The 26,270-nt window shown below is 43.4% G+C and overlaps 1 protein-coding gene and 1 pseudogene across 1 annotated transcript; one reads left to right on the top strand and one right to left on the bottom strand.

Moving 5' to 3' along the window:
- Positions 1-6,119: 6,119 nt before the first annotated feature.
- On the bottom strand, positions 6,120-7,064 carry LOC115651226 (annotated as a pseudogene).
- A 14,469-nt stretch (positions 7,065-21,533) lies between these two features.
- LOC115651225 (olfactory receptor-like protein COR9) lies at positions 21,534-22,313 on the top strand. Its single transcript, XM_030562175.1, is given in 3 exon segments — positions 21,534-21,629; positions 21,725-21,822; positions 21,824-22,313. Coding segments are annotated over 3 exon segments (684 nt in total).
- The last annotated feature ends 3,957 nt before the right edge of the window (positions 22,314-26,270 follow it).

Genomic DNA, 26,270 nt, shown 5'->3' with positions numbered 1-26,270 from the left:
CATCAAAAGCATCTAAACTCAAGGGGGAAAGGGAGACAAAAGATCGTAGGAACTATACAACGCCATCGGAGTTGCTTCAATTAGCTCTAACACAGCCTCAGACATGATCGAATGATTGGTGTGAGGGAACTAAAACAAGCCCAAAACTGTTGATTTTTTTAATGGTATTTTATCATTTATTTCACTGTCATGTATTCCTTGCTCAGATATTGCAGTGGGGGGAGCCCACTTAAGAAGCTGGGTAGATTGAATGATTGATTGATTGATTTATAAAGTTATGGTGGTAACAGGAGCTTTGGCTGAGATATGCTCTGTTTCTGGGGAGCTGATAGAGTATGGACAACGACAATGTAAGTTTATCCTAACCTATTTCCCCAACTTGACTCCATTTTGTTTCAGAAGGATCTCTTCTAGAGAACATGAGAACAGCCATATGGGCTATTTATTATTATTACACAGTTATTTAGGTAGCATCCAGGAACCTTAATTATAAACCAGAATCTATTGTGCTAGATGCTGTACAAAAACAGAACAACAACAAAACAGTTCCCGCCCACAAAAGCTTACAATTTAAATACAAGACAATAGACAAGTGGGTGTAATCTGACAGATGGAGGAGTACAAGGAAGCAATGAGATGCTAGGCAGTGGCTGTAGCACACCATCTGCCTAGCTATAGTCAATGATTTTGTAGTCATTGGAGAAGAGGATGGTTTTATTTAGTCCTTTGATTGTCTGTTGCAAGTGACAAAAAAGGGTCATGTATGCCACTCCTAAGAAGTGTTATTAATTCCAAAGGGTATGGTCCAGGAATTATTTTGGGAAGTTCTCTGGTCTGTGTTATACAGGAGATCAGTCTAGATGATCACAATTGTCCCTTCTGGTCTTAGACTCTATGAATCTCTGTGGAAAAAATTGATGTGGGCACATATCTATTAGCAACCAGACAGAACAGAGAACTGGGGGTTAGTGGACCTGGTTTCTGTTCCCAGCTCTGCCACTGGCTTTCTTCATGACCATGGGCAAGACATTTCACCTCCCTGTGCCTCATCTGTAAAATGGGGGAAATTGTGCTCATATGCCTTTAAGAACATAAGAATGGCTATACTGGGTCAGACCAAAGGTCCATCCAGCCCAGTATCCTGTCTACCGACAGTGGCCAACGCCAGGTGCCCCAGAGGGAGTGAAGCTAACAGGTAATGATCAAGTGATCTCTCTCCTGCCATCCATCTACACCTTCTGACAAACAGAGGCTAGGGACACCATTCCTTACCCATTCCCAGCTAATACCCATTAATGAACTTAACCTCCATGAATTTATCCAGTTCTCTTTTAAACCTTCTTATAGTCCTAGCCTTCACAACCTCCTCAGGTAAGGAGTTCCACAGGTTGACTGTGCGCTGTGTGAAGAAGAACTTCCTTTTATTTGTTTTAAACCTGCTGCCTATTAATATCATTTGGTGGCTCTAGTTCTTAGATTATGGGAACAAGTAAATAACTTTTCCTTATTCACTTTCTCCACACCACTCATTTGTAAAGCACTTTGAGATCTATGTGGGAAGTCGTATACAAGTTCTAAGTGTTATTATGCATATGTTGTGGTAGGGACATGGAGGTATAGAAAAAATGAACTTTGAAATCTAGAGATGAAAAGTGCTATGTAAGAGCTAGACAATTAATATGATTATAATCATCATCCAATCTTTCCTGGAAATCCCAGCTACAACACTAGGAAAGCTAGCTAGCAAGGAATGGGTAACTCAGAGTCTCTAATCTGCAATAAAAGACCTGGAGTCATTTGACTCAGGCTCACAAGGCTCGGACTGCGGGGCTAAAAAGAGTGGTGTGGAAGTTCGGGCTCAGGCTGGAGCCTGAGCTGTGTAACTTGGCAAGAGCGGAAGGTCTCAGAACCTGAGCTCCAGCCTGAGTCTGAATATCTACACCTCTATTTTTAGCCCCACCAGCTCAAATCAGTTGACTCAGGCTCAGAGGCTCTGTGCTGTGAATTTTTCTTTGCAGTGTAGCTGTACCCTGACATACTTATTCAGCTCTCATCATTGCTGATGATGGGTGCAGGGACAGGTTCCTCTGAACTATTGCTGAAACACATTCAACAACTAGACAGCACTCAGTGAGTCTCAGTTCCATTCCTAGAAAGACAGCAAGACCAACCATCCAACTTTCTGAACAAAATCATACTCTGATGGGTAAAAATGATCTGCTTCTCTCTTGCCCATCTCAAAGGGGAAATAAGGCGATGAATGTGCTAAAGATGACTTCCATATAAACCGTGCAAATCCAGAGGAACTCAGTTGATTTCAGTGGCAACACCCTGGGTTTACACCAGCCTGAGTGCTATCACAATCTGGGTGTCTAAGGAAAACTTCTAGTTATTAAGGATTCACCACATCAACCAAGATATTTTGGGCATTATACCTCCAGGCACTGTACTTCTAATACCATCTTCCCACTAGGCACCTGCAGTGCATCCATACATCTTAAATAGTCACCCTTTCTTATGTTCCAACTCATACTACTTTGTCTGTGGAACAGGAGGCTTTTATGTTTCCTGGAATGAGGGAATGTAGGAGTAGGCAGGATGCTTTCCTGCAATGATTTCTGAATTAAGACACCCTGAAAAATAGCTGATAAACTAAGTCCAACAGTTCTTTTATATATATATTAGAACTAGTGGAAAATTTTCCCATAGAACGTTTTTCCATGAGGAAAGGCTATCTTGTCAAAATTGAAGGGGAAAAATTGAGAAGACAGGGATGTTTTGAGTTTTCTTTTCAATTTTTTTTCCAGTTTCAAATGTACTTTATTTTTTATTATATTATAACATAACTTTAAATTAAGAAGATGGACATTGAAATGAATTGGTTTGATTTTTTTGAAATGGAACATTTTGCTTGGCCTGAAACAATTTCCCCTCGCCCCCAAAAATTTCATTTTGTAGGATTGTTTTTTCTTTTTATTTTTTAATTTGGAATGAAAACAAATTTCAAAATGTCTGAATTTCCCATGGAATGTAATTCCTACCAACTCTTTTATATCCTTCTTTCTCTCTATTATTGAAACTATAGCTAGACAGAGAGGTAGGTAGATCACTATACCTTTGCATGACATTAAAAATGCATCTATTAGTTTATTTAGTTCTACGTAAAGCCATCACCATACAACATACCTGTAGCACCAGGAAAGAAACTCCAGAAGGATCTGTGCTTAGAGATGTTTATATTGGGTTTCTATCATAGCTTGGGATGTAATCGCCTGTTGCTCCCTCCCAGCTCCTAATCCAGGCCAGGTGCTCCTGAAGCAATTCAAAAGGGAATTATCCATCCATGTGCATTTGGAGTCATGTGGGTTGAGATGGAAATGTTTACATTTGAAGCTGATTATTGATACATGTGATACCCTGATCAATACTTGCTATATCCTGGAATCTTAGTACTCTGAGTCTGTGTAACACCCTTTACAATTCCATGGAGTGAGTTTAGCACTGAGAGGTTCTGCACTGGCAGGCCTGGGGAATAGAGTTTCAGGGCAGGTCTAGTAGATTCCCTACATTGCCCTGCCTATCTGGAGATATACCTATCTCACAGAGCTGGAAAGGACCTTAAAAAGGTCATTAAGTCTAGTTCCCTGCCTTCACAGCAGAACCAAGTACCACCCAACAGTTTTTTGCCACAGATCCCTAAATGACCCACTCAAGGATTGAACTCATAGTTCATCAGGCTAATGCTCAAACCACTGAGCTATCCCTCCCCCCAGTTTTATTCTTAAGGCAAAAATCCCTATAGAGACAACCTACTACAAATAATGGGCATTTACTTGTAACAGTTTAGGGCAACTGCATCTGTGTTTCCCCTCAATGTCCCAGCAAGGGCACCATGATAGATTGGGCCTATTTTACAGCACCCTCCTGCTGTCAGACTGAGCTGCATTCTGCCAGGTCAACTCATTCTCCAGGGTAACCCCCATCTGTGCTTTCCTCAAGGAATCCAGGGACACTGTCTTCAACTGAGGTAATTTCTGTAACTGAACCTTCTTAAACATAATCCCGCCCCCTGCAGACTCTTTCTTCAAAGCCTATGCAAGCACAGTAGTGTCCTCCCCAAATCAGTCTCTCGCCCCAATAATTCCCCTAACAAAATTTCCTGACTCTGACCCTCAGGCCTCCTCAGACAATCTCCCCTCTTGTCCATTTGGTTTCTGGAACAGATTATCTCAGTGACAGTCCATTTGGGAGTTCTAACCCCTCTTTTATAAAGGTGAGCTAATGAAGTTTCACCTGTTTTCTCCGGGCTGTATTCAGTTTGCTGGATCAAAATAAGGGCCCCTCAGTTAATTTAAATTCAGCCTTTGTACCCAAAAGGCTCTCTTTGTTTTTCAGGCCTCCAAAAACAGGTAAAACCAATCACTGCCACTTATTCCAAAGGACAAAGCTTCTGCATTATTCACCCAGATTCCAAGGGAAACCCACCCAGCGAAACCAGAACACACAAATACATATAACACTTATTGAATACAAAGGACTATGAATATTTTCTGAGCACCTCTTAATGTGACAGTCTATGATGTTGTCACGTTTCTTGAGTTTTTGATCACCAACATACAGAAAACATTTATAAAGTTAATGCAATAGTCTCAACACAGTGCCTGCATTTGTCTTTTTGTCATGACTTATGAATGGGACCAAACTCTCAGTAGGCATAACTTATGTCTAATGACGATTCTTTGTTTGTATGTAATTTTGTCAAGTGATCCTTAGAAACCTGAGACAAACAACCCATACAAAGCTTTTAGCATAGATGACCAGACAATTATCAGATGTTGTGACGAACTGGGGCTGTTCTTACTGTGGTCTGTGAATGCTGAGTGGGGAGTGTTGGCCTGGGAGGACAGTCTGCATTGGGGGATGGGAGAGAGCATGTAATGTGAGAACCTAGGAAGGGGTTAGAGGCCAGGTGACACCTCTGTCCAGGAAGCTGAACAAAGGCTGGGGGAAGAAGAGGCAGGAGAGTGAGAGAGTTTCAGGAGAAGGCTGGGGAATGGATGGAAGCACAGACAGGGCTCTGACCCCCCAATAGGCTGTGGTGCTCCTGGGACCCCAAGATAGACCTAATTGAGGAGGATCCTATTGTCTGTGCCTACAAGACCTGTCTTGGACTGTGTTCCTGTCGTCCAAATAAACCTTTGGCTTTACTGGCTGGCTGAGAGTCATGGTGAATTGCAGGAAGCCGGGGGTGCAAGGCCCTGACTCCCCCACACTCCTTGACAGATGTAAATTATATGTGGCCATCCATGAAACAGAAAAGGCTGTTGGTGAGTAAGTAGAAGGTTGTACAAAATTAGTGGACTAGTACTGTATAAGGAAGAGATGAAATGCTCCTAAGTGGCTCATTGAGGCATGCCTTGAACTCTGGGTAAGACCTTGTAATGCAATCTTCTAAACATGACCAGCGTTCACCCAAACATTCACTGCTTTGAATAACTCAAATATTCAAAACCTAGAAGGCAAATAATAACTACATACATTATTATTATGAAATATAAATGATTTTTCAGCCACTCTCCTCATTATTAGAGGGCCCAGCTCATGCTTTTAAAACATTTAATAAAAAAAATAGTAATAATAATGCCTATTGCTTGTATCAGTAGCTTTCCGAGCATTTTACTGTCTTTTTCTTTAACATTGCTCCCCTTTCAGCATCCCTAGGTAGTGCCACCATCCCCATTGTAAGGCTGGAGAACAGAGGCACAAAGAGGCTAAGTGACTTGCCCAAGGTCACAGAGGAAAGTCACTGTGGACCAAGAAATTAGACCCAGGTTTTCTATGTCCTCGGCCAGTGCCTGAACCACAGGACCAGCCTGCCCTTCACTTGGGGATGGCAATGTGGCCTTAGCACAAAATGATTCCTAACTGGGAGCTGAGCAGCTCTGAGAAGCTGGCTACTTGATGAGTTGCAAAATCATAGCTGTTTGGTGCAGATCTCCTTAGAAAACCTGCCCCTTTGGTGCAAGATGCACTGGGTTGGTTATCCACAAAAAAAAAAAAAAAGAAAGATGTAAAGAACTCACTCCTCCCGTTTACTGTTAAAAACCCACTCCCAACATTTAAATTCTCTGAGAATAAATCTTCCTGTGTAACATCCTCGTAAAGGCCTTTTTCACCTCCATGTTCCTCAGACTGTAGATCAGGGGGTTCAACATGGGAATCACAAGGGTATAAAACAAGGAAATGATTTTGTCATGGTCCATGAGGTACTTTGAACTGGGCCGTAAATACATGAAAGAGCCCGTTCCATAGAAGATGGTGATGGCTGCCAGGTGGGAGGCGTAGGTGGAGAAGGCTTTGCGTTAGCCCTTGGCAGAGTTCATCCTTAGGATAGTGACCACGATGTATATATAGGAGATGAGGATAATCAAGATAGTAGGTGTTACCACCACAGTGGCGCAGGTGAAATGAACAATGTCTGTAATGCGGGTGTCGGAGCAGGACAGTTTCAGGATTGGGGACACGTCACAGAAGAAATGGTTGATGACGTTTTAGTTGCAGAAGGACAAATGGAATATAAATATAGTTGGAACAATTGCATTCACGCAGCTCACTAGGTAGGACCCCAGCACCAGTAGCATGCAAAACCGCTTGGACATGACGACAGTGTAGAGCAATGGGTTACAGATGGACATGAAGCGATCGTACGCCATGACACCCAAGAGGTAACATTCACAGGACAATGCAATGCATAGGAAAAAGAATTGCAGAGCACACCCAGAGAACAAAATGACTTTTCTCACTGATATTAAAGTAATCAGTATGCTGGAAGTGATGATGGTGGCGTAGCTGACATTTAAGAGGGCCAGGTTGCTGATGAAAAAGTACATGGGGTTATGAAGCTGGGAGTCAGTTCTGATTAAGGTGACCAAGGTGAGGTTCCCCACTAGGATCAGCATGTAGGTCAGCAGAAACATCACAAGGAGGATGACCTGCAGCTTTGGGTTTTGTGTGAATCCCAACAAGACAAACTCAGTCACTGCTGTGCAATTCCTCTCTGCCATTTATCCCAGATGCACTCTCCACTGCAGGTGAGAAAGTGAGGAGTACACTGAGAGAGGAGACAGATGAGGGCTGTCATAAACATACAGCTAAGGGTAGCATAAAATCCCTCCATTACCGATAAGGAGTTAAGAAGCTCAAATAACCTGGTTGGCACCTGACCCAAAGGACCAATAAGGGAAAGAGATCCTTTCAAATCGGTGGGGGGAGGTTTTGTTTGTGGTCTCTTTGTTGTTCTTTCTTGGACAGAGAGTGACCGGGGCTGGAAAAACTATCTCCTAAAACCCTACCTGAAATAAGCATCCAAGATTTCAAAAATTGGAAGCAATAGCAAGGAAATGCGTTAGCTTATCTTTTATTTTAGCTTGTAAATTTTCCCGATGCTAAGAGGAAGGTTTATTCCTGTTTTTTGTAACTTTGAAGTTTTGCCTAGAGGGGAATTCTCTGTGTATTAAATCTTATTACCCTGTAAAATTACCTTCCATCCTGATTTTACAGAGGTGCTTCTTTTAGCTTTTTTCTTTATTATAAAGTTCTGCTCTTAGGAAACTGATTGGTTTTTAGTTTCCTAAAAACACAAGGGTCTGGTCTGTGCTCAACTTGGTTATCTATTTGGTTGGTACATTATTCTCAAGCCTCCCCAGGAAAGGGGATGAACAAGTTTGAGAGGATATTTTTGGAAAACAGGAACTCCAAGTGGTCCTTTTCCTGAATCTTTGTCTAGCTCACTTGGTGGTGGCAGTGGTACCGTCCAAGGACAAGGAAGAATTTGTGCCTTGGGGAAGTTTTTTAACCAAACCTGATAGAAATATGCTTAGGGGGTCTTTCATGTGGGTCCCCACATCTATCAAGGTTCCTTCCCCACTCTGAACTTTAGGGTGCAGATGTGGGGACCTGCATGGACACTTCTAAGCTTAATTATCAGCTTAGATCTAGTCTCGCTGCCACCACTCTCAAACTAACTCCCTTTTTTGGATAGTCTTGAGAGACTTCCTCACCAAGTCCCTGGTGAACGCCAATCCAACCCCTTGGATCGTAACACAGGAGAATTTAACCATCCCCCCTCCTTTCCCCCACCAACTCCTGGTGAGTCCAGATCCAATCCCCTTGGATCTTAAAACAAGGAAAAAATCAATCAGTTTCTTAAAAAGAAGGCTTTTAATTAAAGAAAAGAAAGATAAAAGAAAGAAAAAATATAAACTCTTTGGGAGACAGCATACCAGCATATCTCACAGACAATAGATTGAAAACACAGGATGTTCCCCTGGGCAGAAATCTTAATACACACAAGAATATCCAATTTGATATTTCCCTTAATGGCACCCAAACAAGTCACAAACAAAAATAAACATAAACCTATTTATTCCTTTCTAAAACTTACTACTCTGATAAGAGGCTGGTTCCTTGATCTTTTTCACTCTGGCTGAAACTGAAACTGACTAAACAAAGGAAACTTCCCTCCTTCCTTTTGAAACATTTTGTTCCCCCATTGGTTCCTCTGGTCAGGTGTCAGGCTAGGTGAACTTCTTAACCCTTTACAGGTAAAAGAGGCATTAACTCTTAGCTATCTGTTTATGACAAGGGCTGTATACAAACACCTCAAACTCTGTCACTTTCAACAAAGCATTAACTCTAGGCTGTGGAACTATCTCAGAAATCCATAAACCTCATACCCACCATGAATATCTGTTTCCCTCTACTGTCTGAAATACATGGAGTGTTCAGAGTCCACCACCGGCTTCAAGCTAGGTTTTCTAGCTCAGGGAGTGGTGGCTCAGGCTCTTGAAGCCACAGGGACAAGTTCAATCTTTGGTTCTGATAACCCACCCATCTACATAATGTCATTTCCAGGGTCAGATTCTGATACAATCCCCAACATCAGTTAGTGAGACCCCTGGGCAATGAGACTTTTTGCAGGGCAAAGTACTACTTGGTGTGTGAACATCTCTGAGGCGTGGGTGCTTCTGCACTGTCTGTTATGGAGCCAGGCTACTTGTTTCATTAGCAATAGGTGATGTGGGCAAGCAGGGAGTTGCAGGAAAGAGACCTTTATTCAGCAGCCTGAGGCTCCCCAGCATTCCATGCAGAGCCTCTAGCATTTGTGCACAAGTAGCCTGACCCCTGTTCACACTCCTGAGCTCCTGATGTCACAATAAACTAGATCCCGCCAGAAAACTGACCCTGTTGCTCGAGACCCACTCCTCAGATTACCACGGTGACTCAGCTATTAAAGTTGCACAGCCATGTTTATCACAAGCTCTGTTTTACAGCCTTGCCCTTCTGAAGAAGAAAAAAAATGTTCCTTCACTCAGAGCACCAGATCCGATACCTTTTCTCAACTGAGCAGCAAACTTATCCCAGCTGGCCGGTGGTGCTATTCACTTCGATGGGAGCAATGGTGGGATATGATGCTACTCAGCATGTCTGTGGGGATGATCATCTGGCCCCTGTGTTTAAGTCTCATTGGCTGGAATCCATGAAGGGACTCAGGCAGTGCAGCTCCAAGCATCATGGCATCTAACTTTTAGGTGCCTAAACAAACACAAGCACAGCATTGCAATCCAGAAAGCTGAGTTACGTACCTCCCTGCAGAATCATAGAACCGTGGTGGTTGAAGGGACTGCAAGGGTCATCGAGTCTTACCGCCTGACAAGTGGCAGGATTTGTTGTGCCCAAATCATGCATCTGACTCTCTAGTCTCTTTTTGAAAACCTCCAGTGAAGGAGCTTCCACAATCTCCCTGTACAATGAATGGGGACAGAGAGGCACCTTAAAATGCATTCCACCACAGCCAACATGATGCCAGGTGGGGAGACTCCTAAGCTTGCCAATAGGACCCACTGATTTCCTAAGCACTGCCCCTTCCTCACAGATAGGCACCTCCCTTCCGCCTGGATTTATGTGACTCTCTCTCCTAGCAATCCACACACAGGCACCCCTCTCCTGGCTTAATAGTAGTTTTTTGAGGGAACTAATCAGAATCAAAGAATATTAGGGTTGCATCTAGTCCAATCCCCTGCTCAAAGCAGGACCAATTCCCAACTAAATCATCCCAGCCAGGGCTTTGTCAAGCCTGATCTTAAAAACCTCTGAGGAAGGAGATTCCACCACCTCTCTAGGTAATCGTTCAAGTGCTTCCCTTATGCATTAAGGGATCATAGGAAAATAAAAACCCTACATTGTTCAAAAGCAAGTTCTTCTTCAGAGCTCTAGTCATTGAACCCAGTTTTCAAAACCCTAATGTTTGCACAGTGGACACCACCCCACACACATTCCTCTACCACTGCTCTGAAACCCAACCCTCCAGCACAACCATTGCTGTGACCATCCCCCAAAAGACCTGGCTGCTCCAAGCTTTCCCTCCCACCACATGCACACACACAGATGCAGTTCAGCTCTCCTCTCCACCTTCCTCCTTGTCATACGTACACAACACACAAGAGTAGAAGTCTGCCAAAGCCAGGAGTCAAAAATCCCAGAGCAAGGTGGGCCCTGGGATCCAGTCATCTTGAGCCACCTGGTTGTTCTGCCTTCAGTGCACATGCAAGTTTACCTTGGATAACTTTTGAAATGCTCCTTCCCTCAGAGGGGCAGTGGGCTTCTAAGGAACAACTGACAAAATTACATACAAACAGAGCATCGTCATTAGACGTACGTTATGCCTACTGAGAGTTTGGTCCCATACATATGTCATGACAAAAATGACAAAAGCAGGCATGGTGTACAAAAGCTGAATTTAAATTAACTGAGAAGCCCTTGTTTTGATCCAGCAAACTAGCACGAGCCATTAATCCAGGGGGCAAAACCTACCTAGAGGGATTTTAAGACTGGAACCTGCCAGGTCTCCATGTGGAAGGTGGTTGGCACTTGGGAAGCCAAATGTGCATTTTTTAGGGGCAGTGGGTGCCAGACTTTAGCTGGGATCAACCCCAAGAAGATAACAGTCTAGGGAGAATCAGAGCCCTAGTGTGTCCAGGGCATTGATAAAATAACATGATGAGAACTGCACAATTCTGATATCCTGTGACTTTTCAAGGGGCTCTCCCTTGCACACACGACTCCAAATTTAGTCCATTAAACCTATCCTGGACCTCCATGAGGATCAGCTGTTTTCAAGTCTGAGTAAGGCTGTGGATTTTAAAGCCAATGGAAAGTGAGTCTCAAGCTTTTCCATAGCAGTGTTACTGCTCTGTTCTAACGAGCCAGATCGTCAGCACATGTAAATGGAAAATTGGCTTTAGTGGAGTTAGGCAACTGACACCAGCTGAGGATACAGCCTTCTTGAAATATCAGGACCTCTAGAGGCAATAAATCTGATCTCCATGAGATTTGGCTCTGAATCAGAATTAATTCAAATTGCCAGAACCAAAAGAGAATATTTATTCCATTTTCATCAGAACCAGAGCAATTAAACCTACCTGCAGGAGGGAGACATCTGTTACTCTTGACTGCAAAGCAGAATGTTTGGAAGCCTTGTTTACAAAGTTATTTCAGTGGCATTTGGGGATGGAATCCTTGGGGAACCCCAAAGTTCTGCAGTTCAGGGCAAACATGGATGGGATCATTAATACCTTCAGGTCTCCTAGGGATAGCCACACAAAGATGTGTTGTGTCCAGTTATTGCTCTAACTACTGGGTATTTTCTTTCCTCCTTTTTTCTTTGTTTCTGAGAGAACTGGCCCATTCTCTCCTCCCATCCCCCAAATCCTGATCAGATGCTCACAGGGTCATTCACCTCAGATGGTGCAAAAAGTGACATATATTGGAAAATAGATCCATAACTGGTTCCTTTAATTAGAACCCTGCAACTCCACAGATATCCATTTTATATCTGCAGACCATTTTGGTGAATCGCGAATTGCCTCTCCCCTTGTGGGTTCCCATACCAGCTGCTCCATGAAGCAGTCATTTAAAGCATCGAGAAATTTTGTCTCTGCCTTTCATATGGGGATAATTGAAATGCCCTGCTATAATTGAGTTCTTTACTTTGATAGCTTCTCTAATCTCCCCTAGTGTCTTATTGTCACTATTACTGTCTTAGTCAGGTGGTCGATAAAAGACTCCTGCTGCTATATTCTTCTTAGACCATGGAATTACTATCCATGGAGATTCTATGGAACATGTGGATTCATTTAAGATTTTTACTTCATTTGATTCTACATTTTCTTTCACATATGGTGCCTTTCCCCTTCCCATGCACTACTTGTTCTGTACTTCTGATATATTTTGTACCCCGGAATGATTGTGTCCCATTGATTGTCCCTGCTCCACCAGGTTTCTGTGATGCCTATTATATCAATATCCTCCTTTAACCTGAGGCACTCTAGTTCACTCATCTTATTATTTAGACTTCTAGCATTCGTGTATAAGCACTCTAAAAACCTGTCTGTTTATTTGTCTGCCCTTTTCTGATGTGTCAGAATCTTTATGTGAATGTTTCATATCCATTCAGATTGCTCCTGCAAAGATCATTTCCCTAGCCCATTGGTTTGACTGTGTCATCCCTTTCTCAGTCTCCGTTTACTGGCTCCCCTTTCTCTATGCTTTCTTCACTTTCAAGACTCTTCACAATCTATCCCAGCTGACCCTATCACCATTCACTATTGAAAGGCCACCATTCACCCCAGATTGGCCAGTAAGCCCAGCTTCTGTCACCAACATGTTAAATTTTCAGACAAGAATCATTGTGCTTTCCTCCCATGTCCTTCACACTTGGGAGGAGTGCCCTATAAATATTCACAACACTTTCTCATTCTCCTCCTTCCAGTCCCTCCTGAAAACTCATGTTTGGTCTCACAGTCTCCAGAAACTTGATAACGATTAGGCCACAGTTTTATTGAGACAACTGCCCAGTATTGTGTCTGTTTTCTCATACTTCCCCATCTGTCTGCAACGTCTGTTGTCTCCCTTCTTAGTCTGGAAACCTTTGGGGCAAGGGCTGTCTCTCTGTTGTGTCTATATGTACAGCACCCATCACAATGGGGTACTGGTGGGCTCCTAGAGGCTCATTTTAATACAAATAAGAACAGTAACAATGAAGGTTGAATACTGGAGCAGGATACACGGGGATCTAATTGCAAACTCTCTGGAGTATTTTACTATGTTTGTCAAATAAATAATAATAATAATTAATAATTAATAATAAAAGACTAATCGGTAGAGTTTAAGGCCAGAAGGCAACTATCAGATAGTCTAATTTCTTGCATATCACAGATCACTAACTGTTACAAATATAAAAACAGGGCAAGGGGAATATCTGACAGTTATGGCAATTTCCTGCCATATTTTTGGGAGATCTCACTGTAATAAGTGTATGTAACATTGTAGGCCAGTGAATATATGGAATTGAATGGCAGAGGAGACCACAATGCTCCAGAGGGAGGTAATTAGACAAATTCTCTCAGATTCTTCACAGATCAGACAAAATGGGCTTTTGGGTCAATAACCTGAGTTTAAACTGACTCAGGGCCTCCTTCCTGATCCAGCAAATGTACAGGACTTCTGTCCAAGAGGAGGGCCCTCAGTATTTAGGGAAGAGTTGGAAGGACTTCACCTGCCAAAGATCTTACTGGAGTTGAGAGGGTGGGGGCAGTGATATATGGGAAACTTTTTAGTGGGTGTGGAGGTTCTTTTATCATTTTAATTTGTTTTCTGTGTAAAACTTTTACTTTAAGAATAAATGTGCTTGCTTAGAAAGATCTGTGTGATAACTGTGACAATTACACTGTTTTCTATCTCTGAGGAGACAAGTAGAGCAGGCTGGCTCATGGAATCTCATTGCTAGGGAATTCACAGTATAGGCAGGGAACTTTACAGCCTGGAAAATTTCAGTCAGAAAGGGGAGAGAGACTTCTACACATCCAAAGTTAGGTCTACATTGGGGGTGTGTGTAAACCTAAGATACACAACTTCAAGTAGCTGAAGTCGGAGTATCTTAGGTCGATTTACCTGGCCGTGAGAACGGCGGCAAGTTGACCGCTGCCACTCCCCCATCGACTCCGCTTTCCCCTCTCGCCGCAGTGGAGTTCTGGAGTTGACAGCAGAATGATCAGGGATCGGTTTTATCATGTCTATACTAAACACGATAAATTGATCCCTGATAGATCGATCACTACCTGCCGATCTGGCGGGTAGTGTAGACATACCCCAAGAGAGGTGACAGGTGGGGAGTCAGAATTCTGAATTGGGGCACTTTCTGGACCATAGAGGGAGAGTACAGGGGCAGTTGCCCTGAACCGTGACAGAAGGAAATTATTATTTTTCCCTAACAAATTTTGTTTTATTGATTGAAATTAAAAATGCATGACATTTCAACTGTTACCCAGGGTTTTCAGAACCCAAAGCAGTGGTAACTTAACTGTTTCACCCCAGGCAATGTCAGGAATAAATCAATGGCAACACAGCAATTCTGTCTGAAGAAAGATTCATACAAGTAAGTGTGCTCTTATCTAAAACTACGATTTGTTAGATTTAAGCATGCACAGACATAAGCAATAGGTCTAGAACATCTGAAGTAGTTACACAGAATCTGAGATGATATTGAGTAATTTGCAGCAGGACCGTGATGGCCAGACACTTCCCTGCTAGGAAGTATGGTGTCAGAAAAAAGATCTCTGCCTGGGGTCCCAGCAGCCACTCCCATGCCTGGGGCTCCACTGTCAGGCTTGTGCCCCAGGTTCCGGATTCTGCCCCACCCTGAAGTCCTGGCTGCCGGCCCCACGTCCGTCTCCAGCTATGGCACCAGCCTCAGCCCCTCACCTTTGTCTGGGTCACTCACTCCAGGAGACATAGCCCTGCTTCTAGCCCTAGTTCTGGGGAGTGGTGGGGGGGACAGGGGTAAGGGGGCTGGCTTTCTGCACCCCCACTATGAAAAATGTTCCAGACACCCAATTACTGACTGAGTTTAGGTAGAATCTTTTCCTAGGAGCATCTTATTTCATAATTCGCCAACGGGTTGTTCCTTTCTTTCACCTTCCTCTCGAGCAGCTGTGAGTGGTGACTTCCAGACAAAAGAAACAGTGATCTGATCTGGTACAGCAGTTATGGTTAAATGATGAAAGAGAGAGAACAATCCACATATGATAGATGTTAGTCATGTTGTTTAATGAACTTATCAAGATGTTTAGAGCCCAAGTGGAGCAAGGGTGTACAAGAATCTATATGGAATACAATGGAATTTATTCATACATTTTAAGGGGAGAAGGGACCATGAGCTCATGTAGCTTGGCCTCCCATCTATCACAGGAAGCTAGTCAGAGCTGTAGAACCTAAGCAATTAATTCTGATGTTAACAACGGCATATTTAGAAAAAAAAATATTGAAAAATTTCCAGTGGCAGAGAATCCACCACAACCCTAGGAAAGTTGTTACAATGGTTATTTAGAATACACTAGAAATCCTAGTGTTTTAAAAATAATACATACTCCTTGAGTATAATTAAAAAGCTGATTTCAGTGAAGTCCTGCAATGATTAAACATGAAAATAACTTGCAACAGCATATTACTTTATTATTGACAGTGTTTTAGGATGTTCACCAGAACACTTAGAAAGACATGGTTTTGGCACAAGGAAACAAAAAATCTATGTTATCTTCTGGATTCGCAGCATTTTGTTAATCAGGCCAGTTATTTGTGTGACTAAATATGAACCCAGGGCCCTACATTAGACATTTGTTTAAAGAAAAAACCCTTGACCTTCTCTCTGAATGAAATAATCGTACAAAACCTGTAGTTCTCACTGAGATTTGAACACAGATTGCTGTGATTAGAGCTGATAGTGATAACCATTGCAGCAGCATTAAAGGAGTTTCACTCTTGATTTACACAGCAACATAAATCTTAAACACATAGATGTGGAAATTTCTCTCTCCGGTCAAAATTTCAGAGAAGAGAATATTGTTACCAAAATTACTTGCTTGACCAAAAGATCTATCCTCTTCACCTAACTGCAGATTTTTGTGGTTCCATTTAACCTTTTCTCAGTCCCTCTTCACCTCTTCCATGTGCATATTCTTCAGTGAAGTTGAAACAGTTAACATGGAAATAACTGTAATGACATCGACTTTACAGGAGAACAAAAGTCCAAAGCCAATACATTGGTGGTATGTGAATGGGACTGAGGCTTGTATCATCACAAGCATTAGTGCCCATTGCCACACTTCTCCATATCTCTTCCCTGAAAGTTAGATATTCCTTGAGGAATGTGTCCAAGACTTACAACAGACTTCTTTGAGAGGTTGTAAATATTTTGAAAAGAAAATAGAGCTAAACACATATCAAAGGCTATTTCCATGGATGGTAGGTGACAAAATCTACAGAACTATTACTTTAAAAGTCCTAATAAGTTTCTAAGGATAGGGATTCCAAGGCTAGAATTTCAAAGGGTGGCTAAACTATAAAAGTGAGGGGCACCAATACTCCCAAGCTCTCTCCCTGTCCATCTCTTTCTTTTCTGCCTAAGACAATGACAACCACCACCAAAAACTGGCTATGGATTTGGGTACAGATTGAGATCTGAAACTTAGACAGCAGTGATTATGGGAACTTGTGGTAAGAACTCCACTTTACACCAAGGCTGGTTTGATAAGTTGAGAAAGTCTTTTATCTTTATTTTTCTTATAACCATTTCTGAGTTTAACACCTTATTACTTGTCATCACTTAAAATCTATGTCTTTGCAGTTAAATAAACTTTTTTTGTTCTTGTATCAAAATTAATACAGTGTTGTGAACTGTGTGGGTAACTCCATTTAGGATGGCAAGTTGTTGCATATTGTTTCCTTACAGGGACAACAGAGACCTTTGTTATCGGAGTTGTGCAGGACAAGGCTGGACAGTGCAATACAGAATACACATTTGGTGGGGGGAAATCTAGGACTGGGAGAAAGTTGGGGTCACCCAGTGGCTATTTTGTAACGCAGAGGTGATGCATCATGTGACTGAGGACAAAGACATGCACACACTGTGCTTTCACCTGAGGACTTACATTTGTTCTTTCTTGTTTTGTTGTTTTCCTTAATCTAAAATAAAAGTCATTCTGACATTTAGTTCCTCTGTGTGTGTGTAAGGGAGAGAAAGAGAAATATATATTCCCTATGAATATGAATGAACTTGTTCCAACCCCCCCATCCAGAACAAACCATTAATCCCCCCCATAGATCCCACCTCTTCTTCAAGTCCCACATTCAGGCATGAGTTGGTTTAAGATTCTGAAACATTCACATATATTTTTATGCCTTAGACTATGTCTACACTACACAGCTTTTAGTGACACAGCTGGGTTGCTAAAAGTTGGGCAGGGTGAACGCTGTTGGTCGGCACTTTTGCCAACAAAACACTTCTACCCCCAATGAGTGGGATTTGCATTGTCGACAGGAGAGCGCTCCTGCCAACAATGCGGTCATTCACACAGGCAAACTTTTGTCTTTTGCGTGGGGGGGAGGTTAAGTACCTGTGAACAACAAAAGTTTTGTCTTTCAATTGTCAGAGTAGATGTGGCCTTAGTGTTTTCAGTGTCCAACTAAGACCAAGAACAGAGGTGCTGGGACTCTCATGAGAAAGTAGGTGTTTACCACCCACGTCTTGCTCATTGCCAGCCCAGTGTTATAGATTCCAGTTGTTTGCTTTGCACAGAAAAGCTTTGGATGCTTAAACAAAACAGACATACATTCTGAGAGCCAGAGCCTGGCCTGTCTACATGGGGGTCATTCACATATAAGGAGGAGCAGGACCCCACAGACTTCACCCTATGTAGGGGATGCTATGGGGAAAGTGTGGGCTGCACAGCTGACACACGGGTGGGTGGAAAGTTGGCAGAGCATTGCCTCTTCCCCTATGTCCCAACGAATCATCATAGATGATGGTAGCTACCAGCTGTGGCACCTGAGTCACAATTCAATCCCTGACCTCCTCTTGAGGTGGTATAGTTAAGCACTGCCCCTTACACAGAGCGGGTGATCAAAGCACAACGTAGCCTGAACTGTTAGATAATTCCCAATCTCTTGAGTCATCCAATCTGCACAATCTGAACAACACCGAGAACTGAAAAGTCTCCATATTCCATCCCCAGTGCTTTGAATCATTCAGTTTCAGCGACCAATGGACCCACTGGGCCAATTACCAACATGCACCACAGCGGCCTCACAGGGCATTATACAAATTACTTCTCCACAAAGATACTTGGCCCCAGCAACATGAAGATAGCTGAAGCTCCTTCGTCTATCCGACAGTCCAAGTTTGGAGAAACTTACAGTCCCAATGGCCTGTAAGAGAATATAAATCAGCCCCCTGCCCTTCCTCCAGATGGGACTTCCTTGGAGCTATCACATAAATTATTCATCCTCACGCAGGTAGGTTTGCTTTGTCTGGGTGTAGCACTAGCGGGGAAAGAAAAGTAAAAACCTATTGCGAACAGCAAGTAAAAGCTAATGATCCACTGGAAAATTGGGTTGAAGGTATAATTTTGACCTAAAATTTCCTAACTGATCAGAGAGCTACTTATGGAGGACATGACCCCTTCAGCTGAAGCTGCTACATCCAGAATCTAAGGAGCAGCACACAGCAGCTAAATTGTTGTGTTGCTAGGCTGTATCCTGGGCTTGGGCTGTGTCTAGGGAGAGGGATGGCACTGCAGAGAACAGCAAAACACTTTTTATTCATTTCATGTGCTGTTGTTATTAACCGTCCTCCCAAACTCTGACTCCTTTCTCCTCTTGCCCCCTTGTAAGAGGCCACCTTGTGGGATCCCAATGAGTAGTGTATAAATCCCAGTTCACCTTCTCAGCTTTACTGGTTCTGCAACTGCCCGGCATTGGGTAGAGATTAATAATTCCTATGAGATTTCCAGAAGGATGCACCAGAATTTACCACAGGGATCATTCACAGCAAAGCAACAGTGTTAGCCCTGGCAACACCATACTGGGATTGTAAGGGTCACAGAAATAATCTTCCAAAAGAGTTATTCTGAAGTTACTAGACTTGGCCAAGAGGGAAATGTGACCCAAGGATCTCTTGATACCAACTAGCAGAGGGCACATAGATATACACGGAAACCCCTGAGTCTGATATCAACACACTAGTCCACCAAATATTGCCATGTAAGGTTTCTAATGAAAGCCTGGGCCCCACTGGTCGTCATAATCATTCAGTTTAATGTATGTATGTAAAATATGTGAAGACTTACGTATATATACAAAAAAATAGGGTCTCTAGGTTTGTGAGTTAACACAGGTCACCAAAAAGTAATCCACATATTCCTGGCAGTCAGAGGGGAAGAGATACTTATCTCACTGTAACTGGTCATGTGCAAATTAATTACTGTATGGACACCATTTGCAGCCTGAGCAAAATGCTAATCAATAAATGATGGAAGCTGCAGGGAAAAAAACATGGGTAACTTGTGTAAGGGTAAGAATCTATCTTTGAAACTACTGCTGGGATGCAGATTAACCCCCAGTTATTCCTTCAACCTGTGAAGACAAGCTGCTAGCGGGATTGATTTTGAGAAGGGATCTCCGCCAAACTGCTTGAAAATCCTGAGGAAGACCTGGGCTAAGCTATCTTGTGGGTAATAGGGGAACACTTTGAGAGACGAGGCAGATGAGATAACGTCTTTTATTGGACCAACTTCTGTTGTACACAGAATACCTTGTTTAGCATAAGGAGTTAATGCATATTGTAAGAGACCATTCAAGGTGCAGTGGCTTATTAACACCTCTGCAAAAAGTACAAAACCAGGATTAGCGGGTTACAGATCATTGTAATAAGCCATAAATCCAGAGAGTCTTTATTAAAACCATCATTTTTAGTGACTAAAAAAGGTATGGATTGAAGCTCTGATGCCTGTCTTTTGACGTTGTTGTGCCTTGTTAGTTAAGTTTAGGCTCTAGGAAGCATGTTATGATTTTGTTTTATAAGTAACTGTTTCCAATTATCTTACTTTCTATCACTTGAATCTCTGTTTTTTGATAATCAACTTATTCTTGTTTTCTATATATCTAAGTGCTGTGTGTTAAGTAGTGTGGTGATCCTAAGGTGTGTCTTGCAAGCTGCTATGTACAATTTCTTTGGGAATAGTGAGGCTGAGAGCTCTGGGCGTGTTCAGTGGAACAGGGGCTGAGTACACCAGAGAGATACTCAGAAGATTTGACGGGGTTGGTGTCTGTCTAGAGGTAACCCGCACAGAGAAAGCGAGGCCTGCAGAGGCCTGGAAGGCTGCACTTGTCTTGCTGCAGACTGGTGAATTCAGGTCTAGAGCCAACATGGACAAGACTTCCTCATGCTAAGGGTAAGTGGTGCTGAGGTGCCTCAGCCCTTGATACTCCTGGAAAGTATCACAGGAGAATTTAGCATTTAAAATAAGTTGGTCTTTAATCCCTTTTGTGATTAAAATACTAGAGTAGATTCTAATCCCCTGATGCTCTGACCCTAGCAAGACAAGAGCACATCTGGTCATCCTTACCTGGTGATCAGGAAAATTTTGTACCTTTCCCATTGTTCTGAATAATTTATTCACCCAAAAATGCAGGTTTGCATCACCCAAAGCTTCTGGCAGACTTGTGTCAAATTCAGCGAACGGTTTCAGGGAGGAAAAAAATAAGAAAAGGTGAAATATTTCATTTTGACATTTTTGAAACAATGTGTTTCAAGTTTTTGTTTGGAAATGACAATTTATTTAAAAAAATGTGTTAGATTTAACTTTAAAAAAAAACCATAAGAACATGAGAATGGCTGTACTGGGTCAGACCAAATATCCACCCATCCCAGTATTCTGTTTGCTGACAGTGGCCAATGCCAGGTGACCCAGAGGAAGTAAACCTAACAGGTAATGATCAAGTGATCTCTCTCCTGCCATCCATCTACACCCTCTGACAAACAGAGGCTAGGGATACCATTCCTTACCCATCCTGGCTAATAGCCGTTTATGGACTTAACCTCCATGAATTTATCTAGTTCTCTTTTAAACCCTGTTATAGTCCTAGCCTTCACAACCTCCTCAGGCAAGGAGTTCCACAGGTTCCAAGGGAGCAGAGGGTAAAATCCTGACATGTAAATGATTTTTTGGGTGGGGAGGAGGGAACAAGTTGCTGTTGTTTTAGGATTTTTCAGGTCAGCCACCAAATCAAAACAAAACAAAAATCACCCAGCTCTAATGTAAACTCCCTTGATTTCTGCTGAGGCGGGGGGAGGGAAAGGTTTTTCAATTGAGGCAACAGTGAACTTCACCCTCTGGCAATCAAGTCGGCACTATGCTATAGTTTTGTGCTAATAGTTGTTCTTTGCAGATTGTCCACTTCGAAAGAGAAAGAATGAGTTACTCACACATGGGTAAAAGTACTCTTACTTTCAGCAAACAAGGGTCTCAAATGGACTAAAATGCTGTCATTGGTCATACGGAATTCCAGGTCCTCACACTGGTATTTATTTATACAGAAATTCCCCCATGTATGTCTGCCTTCAAAGCCTGTGTGAAGCAATGGCCCGGGGAAATGACACCACCGTGACTGAATTCATCCTTGCAGGATTCACCAACCATCCAGAACTGCAGGTTGCCCTCTTCCTCATATTTCTGGTGATCTATGTTCTCATCTTGCTGGGGAATTTGGGGATGATTGGCCTAATCTGGAGGGACTCCCGATTTCACACCCCCATGTATATCTTGCTCAGCAACTGGTACTTGTTGACTTTGGCTATTCCTCATCCATCACCCCCAGGGTGCTGGTGAGCTTCTCAAGGGAGAGTAAGGCTATTTCCTATGCTGGATGTGCTGCATAGCTGTATTTTTTTTGTCTTTGCCACAGCTGAGTCTTTATTCCTTGCGGTGATGGCCTATGACCGTTATGTGGCCATCTGTAACCCACTGTTCTATAGGCTCCTCATATCCAAGAGGTCTTGCATCTGGCTCTTGGCTAGCTCATACATGGATAGGGTTGCAAATGCAACCATGTTTACCAGCTGCACCTTTCAGCTATCCTTCTGTGGGCCCAATGTAATCGATCATTACTTCTGTGACATCCTTCCACTCATGCGGCTGTCCTGCACCAACACTCACAACAATGAAATGTTGCTTTCTATCTTTGCTGGTTCCATACAGCTGACTACCATACTGATCATCCTCTTCTCTTATCTGTATATTACTGCTGCCATACTCAGGATCCGCTCCTCAGGGGGCAGGCGCAAAGCCTTCACCACCTGCGCCTCTCACCTGACAGCCGTGGCTATATACTATGGCACGACGGTCTTTATCTACTTATGACCCAGCTCCACCTCCTCATGGGAGCAGACCAGGTGATCTCTGTGTTCTACACGGTGGTGATCCCCATGCTGAACCCGTCATGTACAGCCTGAAGAACAAGGAGGTGAAGGCCACCTGGGGAGAATGTTAGAGAAAAGAAAGTTCTCTCAGCAGCTTTGATGAATAATTTGACCATGTTTTGCATTCCCTTCCACTCTATGTAACTTTATCATGAAAATCAAAACTCTAATGTGTTCAAGTTTTAAGAATAATGTTTTAGAGAGGTGGCATGGTCTAATAGATAAGACACTCAGGAGATCTAGTGTGATAGATATTGCAACCCCATGCAGTATCTTTGGGACCATTATATTAAATTTCATTATATGAATGGTTTATGTATTACTGTTTTCTACTCCAGGGGGGATGGTTCCCACAGCTCCTATGGGAACTAAAACCTGAGGGTGGGGGGCGTTGATTAAGGCAAGTCCCTGAGAGTAAACTCCAGAGAAATTCCAAGGGGAGTGGAGTCTGTCTCATTTAGGGCCTTTGAACCTGCAACCCCTCTGTATGGTCCAGCAAGAACATCTGCTTTTAGGTTTCCAGCTCTGCAGCTGTCACCTCTCTTGGGTGGAGATGTATATCTCTCTCCCTCTTGACTGGGGTTTTCTGCAGCTCCACATTTCCCTACCTACACTGTGAATTCCCCAGCAAGCCAGACTGCCTAAGCCAACCTGCTTTACTTTTCTCCTTAGTGACAGAAAACAGTGTGATTGCCACAGTTATAAGTTACCATACCACTCTTGCTAAGCAAGAAAATTCATTCTCAAGGGAAAAACATTATAGAGAAAATATTAAAAGCAATAAAAGAACCTATATGCATTCAACTAAGCTCACCAAAGATCACCCCAGCTCCAACAAGGGCTCTGGATGCTGAGCTGTCCTTCAAACCTTGCCATCAAGGACTTTTTTTCCCTATGGTTACAAGCTCACATCTGACTTTTTGCTCAGAACAAACAAACAGACTGGGCCATGTCCTTCCAAAACTTCCCAGGAAGGACTGAGGCAGCCTTTGGAGACAAAGTCCTGTCTGTTTGGAGCACTAGAAATAAGGCTCTGAATCAGTTTTAACTAAGGCTATTTAACTCAATGTCCCTCCTTTGTTCACTGGGCCTTGAAGAATCCAGTTTGAACGAGTATATGTAAGCCTCTCTCCAGGTCGTGGTAGCTCTCTGGAGATGTTACAACTTGAGTTAATTTATCCCTTCAACCTGTTCTTAATTTTTGGAGGGCGACAGTCCTCATGTCCCATGGAATTAAATACAATCCCTAGCATGCAATGATGCATACATTTAATTCAATAAGTTTTCACATAATTCAGTAAGGTTTGTGCAGGATAATGTGTGAAATTGCCATCATAGGGTCTATGGATAGACAAGATAAGTGAGATTTTTTTATTAGACCAACTTCTGTTGGTGAGACAAGCTTTCCAGCTCTACAGAGCCCTTCTGGAGACCTGAAAAAGGGCCTATGGGACAGAGAAGGAGGATACTGGAAGCCAGGGTTCCTGGGTTCTTTGCCCAGGTCTGAGAGTCTAGTGGGTTAGAAAAAACAGGCTTCACACACATTCTGTGCCTGAATCTCCCTGCTAGGAGTGACAACATTCTTTCAGAGTTCTCTTCATAGAATACAGAAACCAGGAATTCTAGTTCCCAGCCAGACCCTACTTCCCAGCCAAAACTGGGAACAGAACACAGAAGCCCCAACTCTCAGCCCTTCCCTACAAAAGCCCATAGATAGAGAATTATCTTAAGTTGCCTAACACTCTTCCTTAAGACTGCCTATAAATACAGTCCTATCTTACAAACTCCACCCCTCAATCTAAAGGAAACCACTACTGCCTGAGCATGGTTTTTTATAAAGAGAGGCAGAATCAGGCTCTATTTGTGGGTGGGGCTAGAGGGCCTTAGCTCCACCTCGGGGGCTCTCCTATATTAAGGGCACTCCAGCAAACACCCACCCTTTAGAGGGAAGGCATTTGCAAGGTAGGGTGTGTGTGAGTGAGATATTGAGAATTCATCTGCTGCGGTTGTGACCCCAGGATCTCACCTAGACATTCCCTTGAGGGAAGGGAGAAGAATACTATATTGGGAGCTGAATGCAGTTGATATAAAAGAGCAGGTTTCTCTTTTCCTGAGTACATAATTAATCTGTGGAACTTCCTGCTTCAGGATATTATCCTTCCCCTCCCTCCCCCCCACACTTCTGTGGTTCACGCATCTTGTTCTCTCAGTGTCTGTGTTGATTCACTCTCCCCAGCTGATTTCTCACAGTCATCAAGCACTCTTTCTGTATTGGAGCCAAAATTCAACTTTGTCCTGCCCCAGCCCCACCCTGGGACATGTTTCCTTGGACAGCCTGGCTTTTGGACCGCCACTCTGTTGCTTTTGATAGCCCTAACAAGAGCTGGCAGGAGGGTGGTGTCAGGATAGGGTGGCCAACATTGTACTTCAAATATAAGGGACTGTTTTCATAGCACCTCTGCCCACCTCTTCTCCCAGTATTATCAGTTTTAGTTTAATAATAAGCAGGACTCACCTACTTTCACCAGGGGGTATTTCTTGTTGCTTATTCCAATGCTCAGCAACACTTGATCTTGTAAGGAGATGAAAAAATAAGGGATATCCCTTGAATAAGGGATATCCCTTGAATAAAGGATTGCAGGCAACCTTATGTGAGGAGGGCATGTTAGAGTGGGGTTTCTACAGGCGGGAGGTTCTGGCTTCTGACAAAGGGATACTGGGAATAGGGTAGAGGGAACCTTCCCCTTCTGGGGAATGCTGGTTCCAATCTGACCCTTGGCCAGGGGCAGGAATGGGAGGAGGTCTGGGAATGGCATAAAGGATCTTTCTCCCCTTTAGGCCCCTGAATCTGTTACATTGTATTTAATGAGTTGGTGGGTTCTCAGCCCAGTGTGTAGGACAAATGTGTCCACCTCCCAAATTCACCACAGTTGGTACCAACTGACCCCTTTGCTCACAAACCTCAGATGGGAGACTGGGGGCTGACCAGGCCACAGAGACTGAGCCCAGCTCTAGGGGTTACAGAGAGGCCTTCCAACTACTCCTTTTTTTGGCCACCAGAATCAGTAGGGCGGGGAAACCTGTGTGGTTTTAATGGCCTGGACAGCATCTGACAGCAGCCCTGCTGAGGCTGTCAGAGCAGCTGTGCTCATTTGCTGGTGTTAATAGACATGTGATGGGCTCTGGAGGAAGGAGAGTCCACCAGGCCTGCTGAGATGCTGCAGGTGTTGCTATTAATACAACTCCTCATAGATTAACTAGTTGTCTTGAGGCAAATGTTTAGGGCCTGAGATTTGAAATCTCTGCTAGGAAATGGAGGGAGGTTAAGCTTCAGATAGGATGCCTGGATTCTAGTCCCAGCTGTGGGAGGAGAGTGGGGTCATCTGAGTTAGGAGCTGGGGTGGGGCAGGGCTGGGAACCAGGACTTCTGGGTTCTATTTCTGGCTCTGGGAGTGGGGTGGGGAGAGAAGAGAGTCAAGACTCCTAGTTTCTATCTGCAGCTTGGGAAGGGAAGTTTTTTGGGTTAGATCAGGAGAGCTGGAAGCCAGGACTCCTGGGACCTACTCTTGGTTCTGGGAGGAGAGTGGGGTCTAGTGATGAGAGAAGGGCAGAGGAGGTAACCTGGGTTCCATTCCCAGCTTGGTGGGAAGAGTCTAGAGGTGTTTGCATTTCCACCCTGCTGAGCTAGTCTTACAGGGTGGGAAAGGGGTGCAGTTACAGCATGAGGCTGATTGTTGTGCAGATCCCATGCAGAACTTTTTCGTGGTGCTTCCCTTACTGCAGAGAGAAGGAGAATGAGCTCAGAGTGCCTCGGAGCCTGGCGATGGGGCCTGACTTTGGAAGCAGGGACTGGATCATGCAAGGACATTATTTCCTCTGGTGATCAGGCTCTGAGCCC

The sequence above is a fragment of the Gopherus evgoodei genome, chromosome 4 (assembly GCF_007399415.2).
Source record: "Gopherus evgoodei ecotype Sinaloan lineage chromosome 4, rGopEvg1_v1.p, whole genome shotgun sequence".
NCBI lineage: Eukaryota > Metazoa > Chordata > Testudines > Testudinidae > Gopherus > Gopherus evgoodei.
This window is presented reverse-complemented; position numbering and strand designations above follow the sequence as displayed.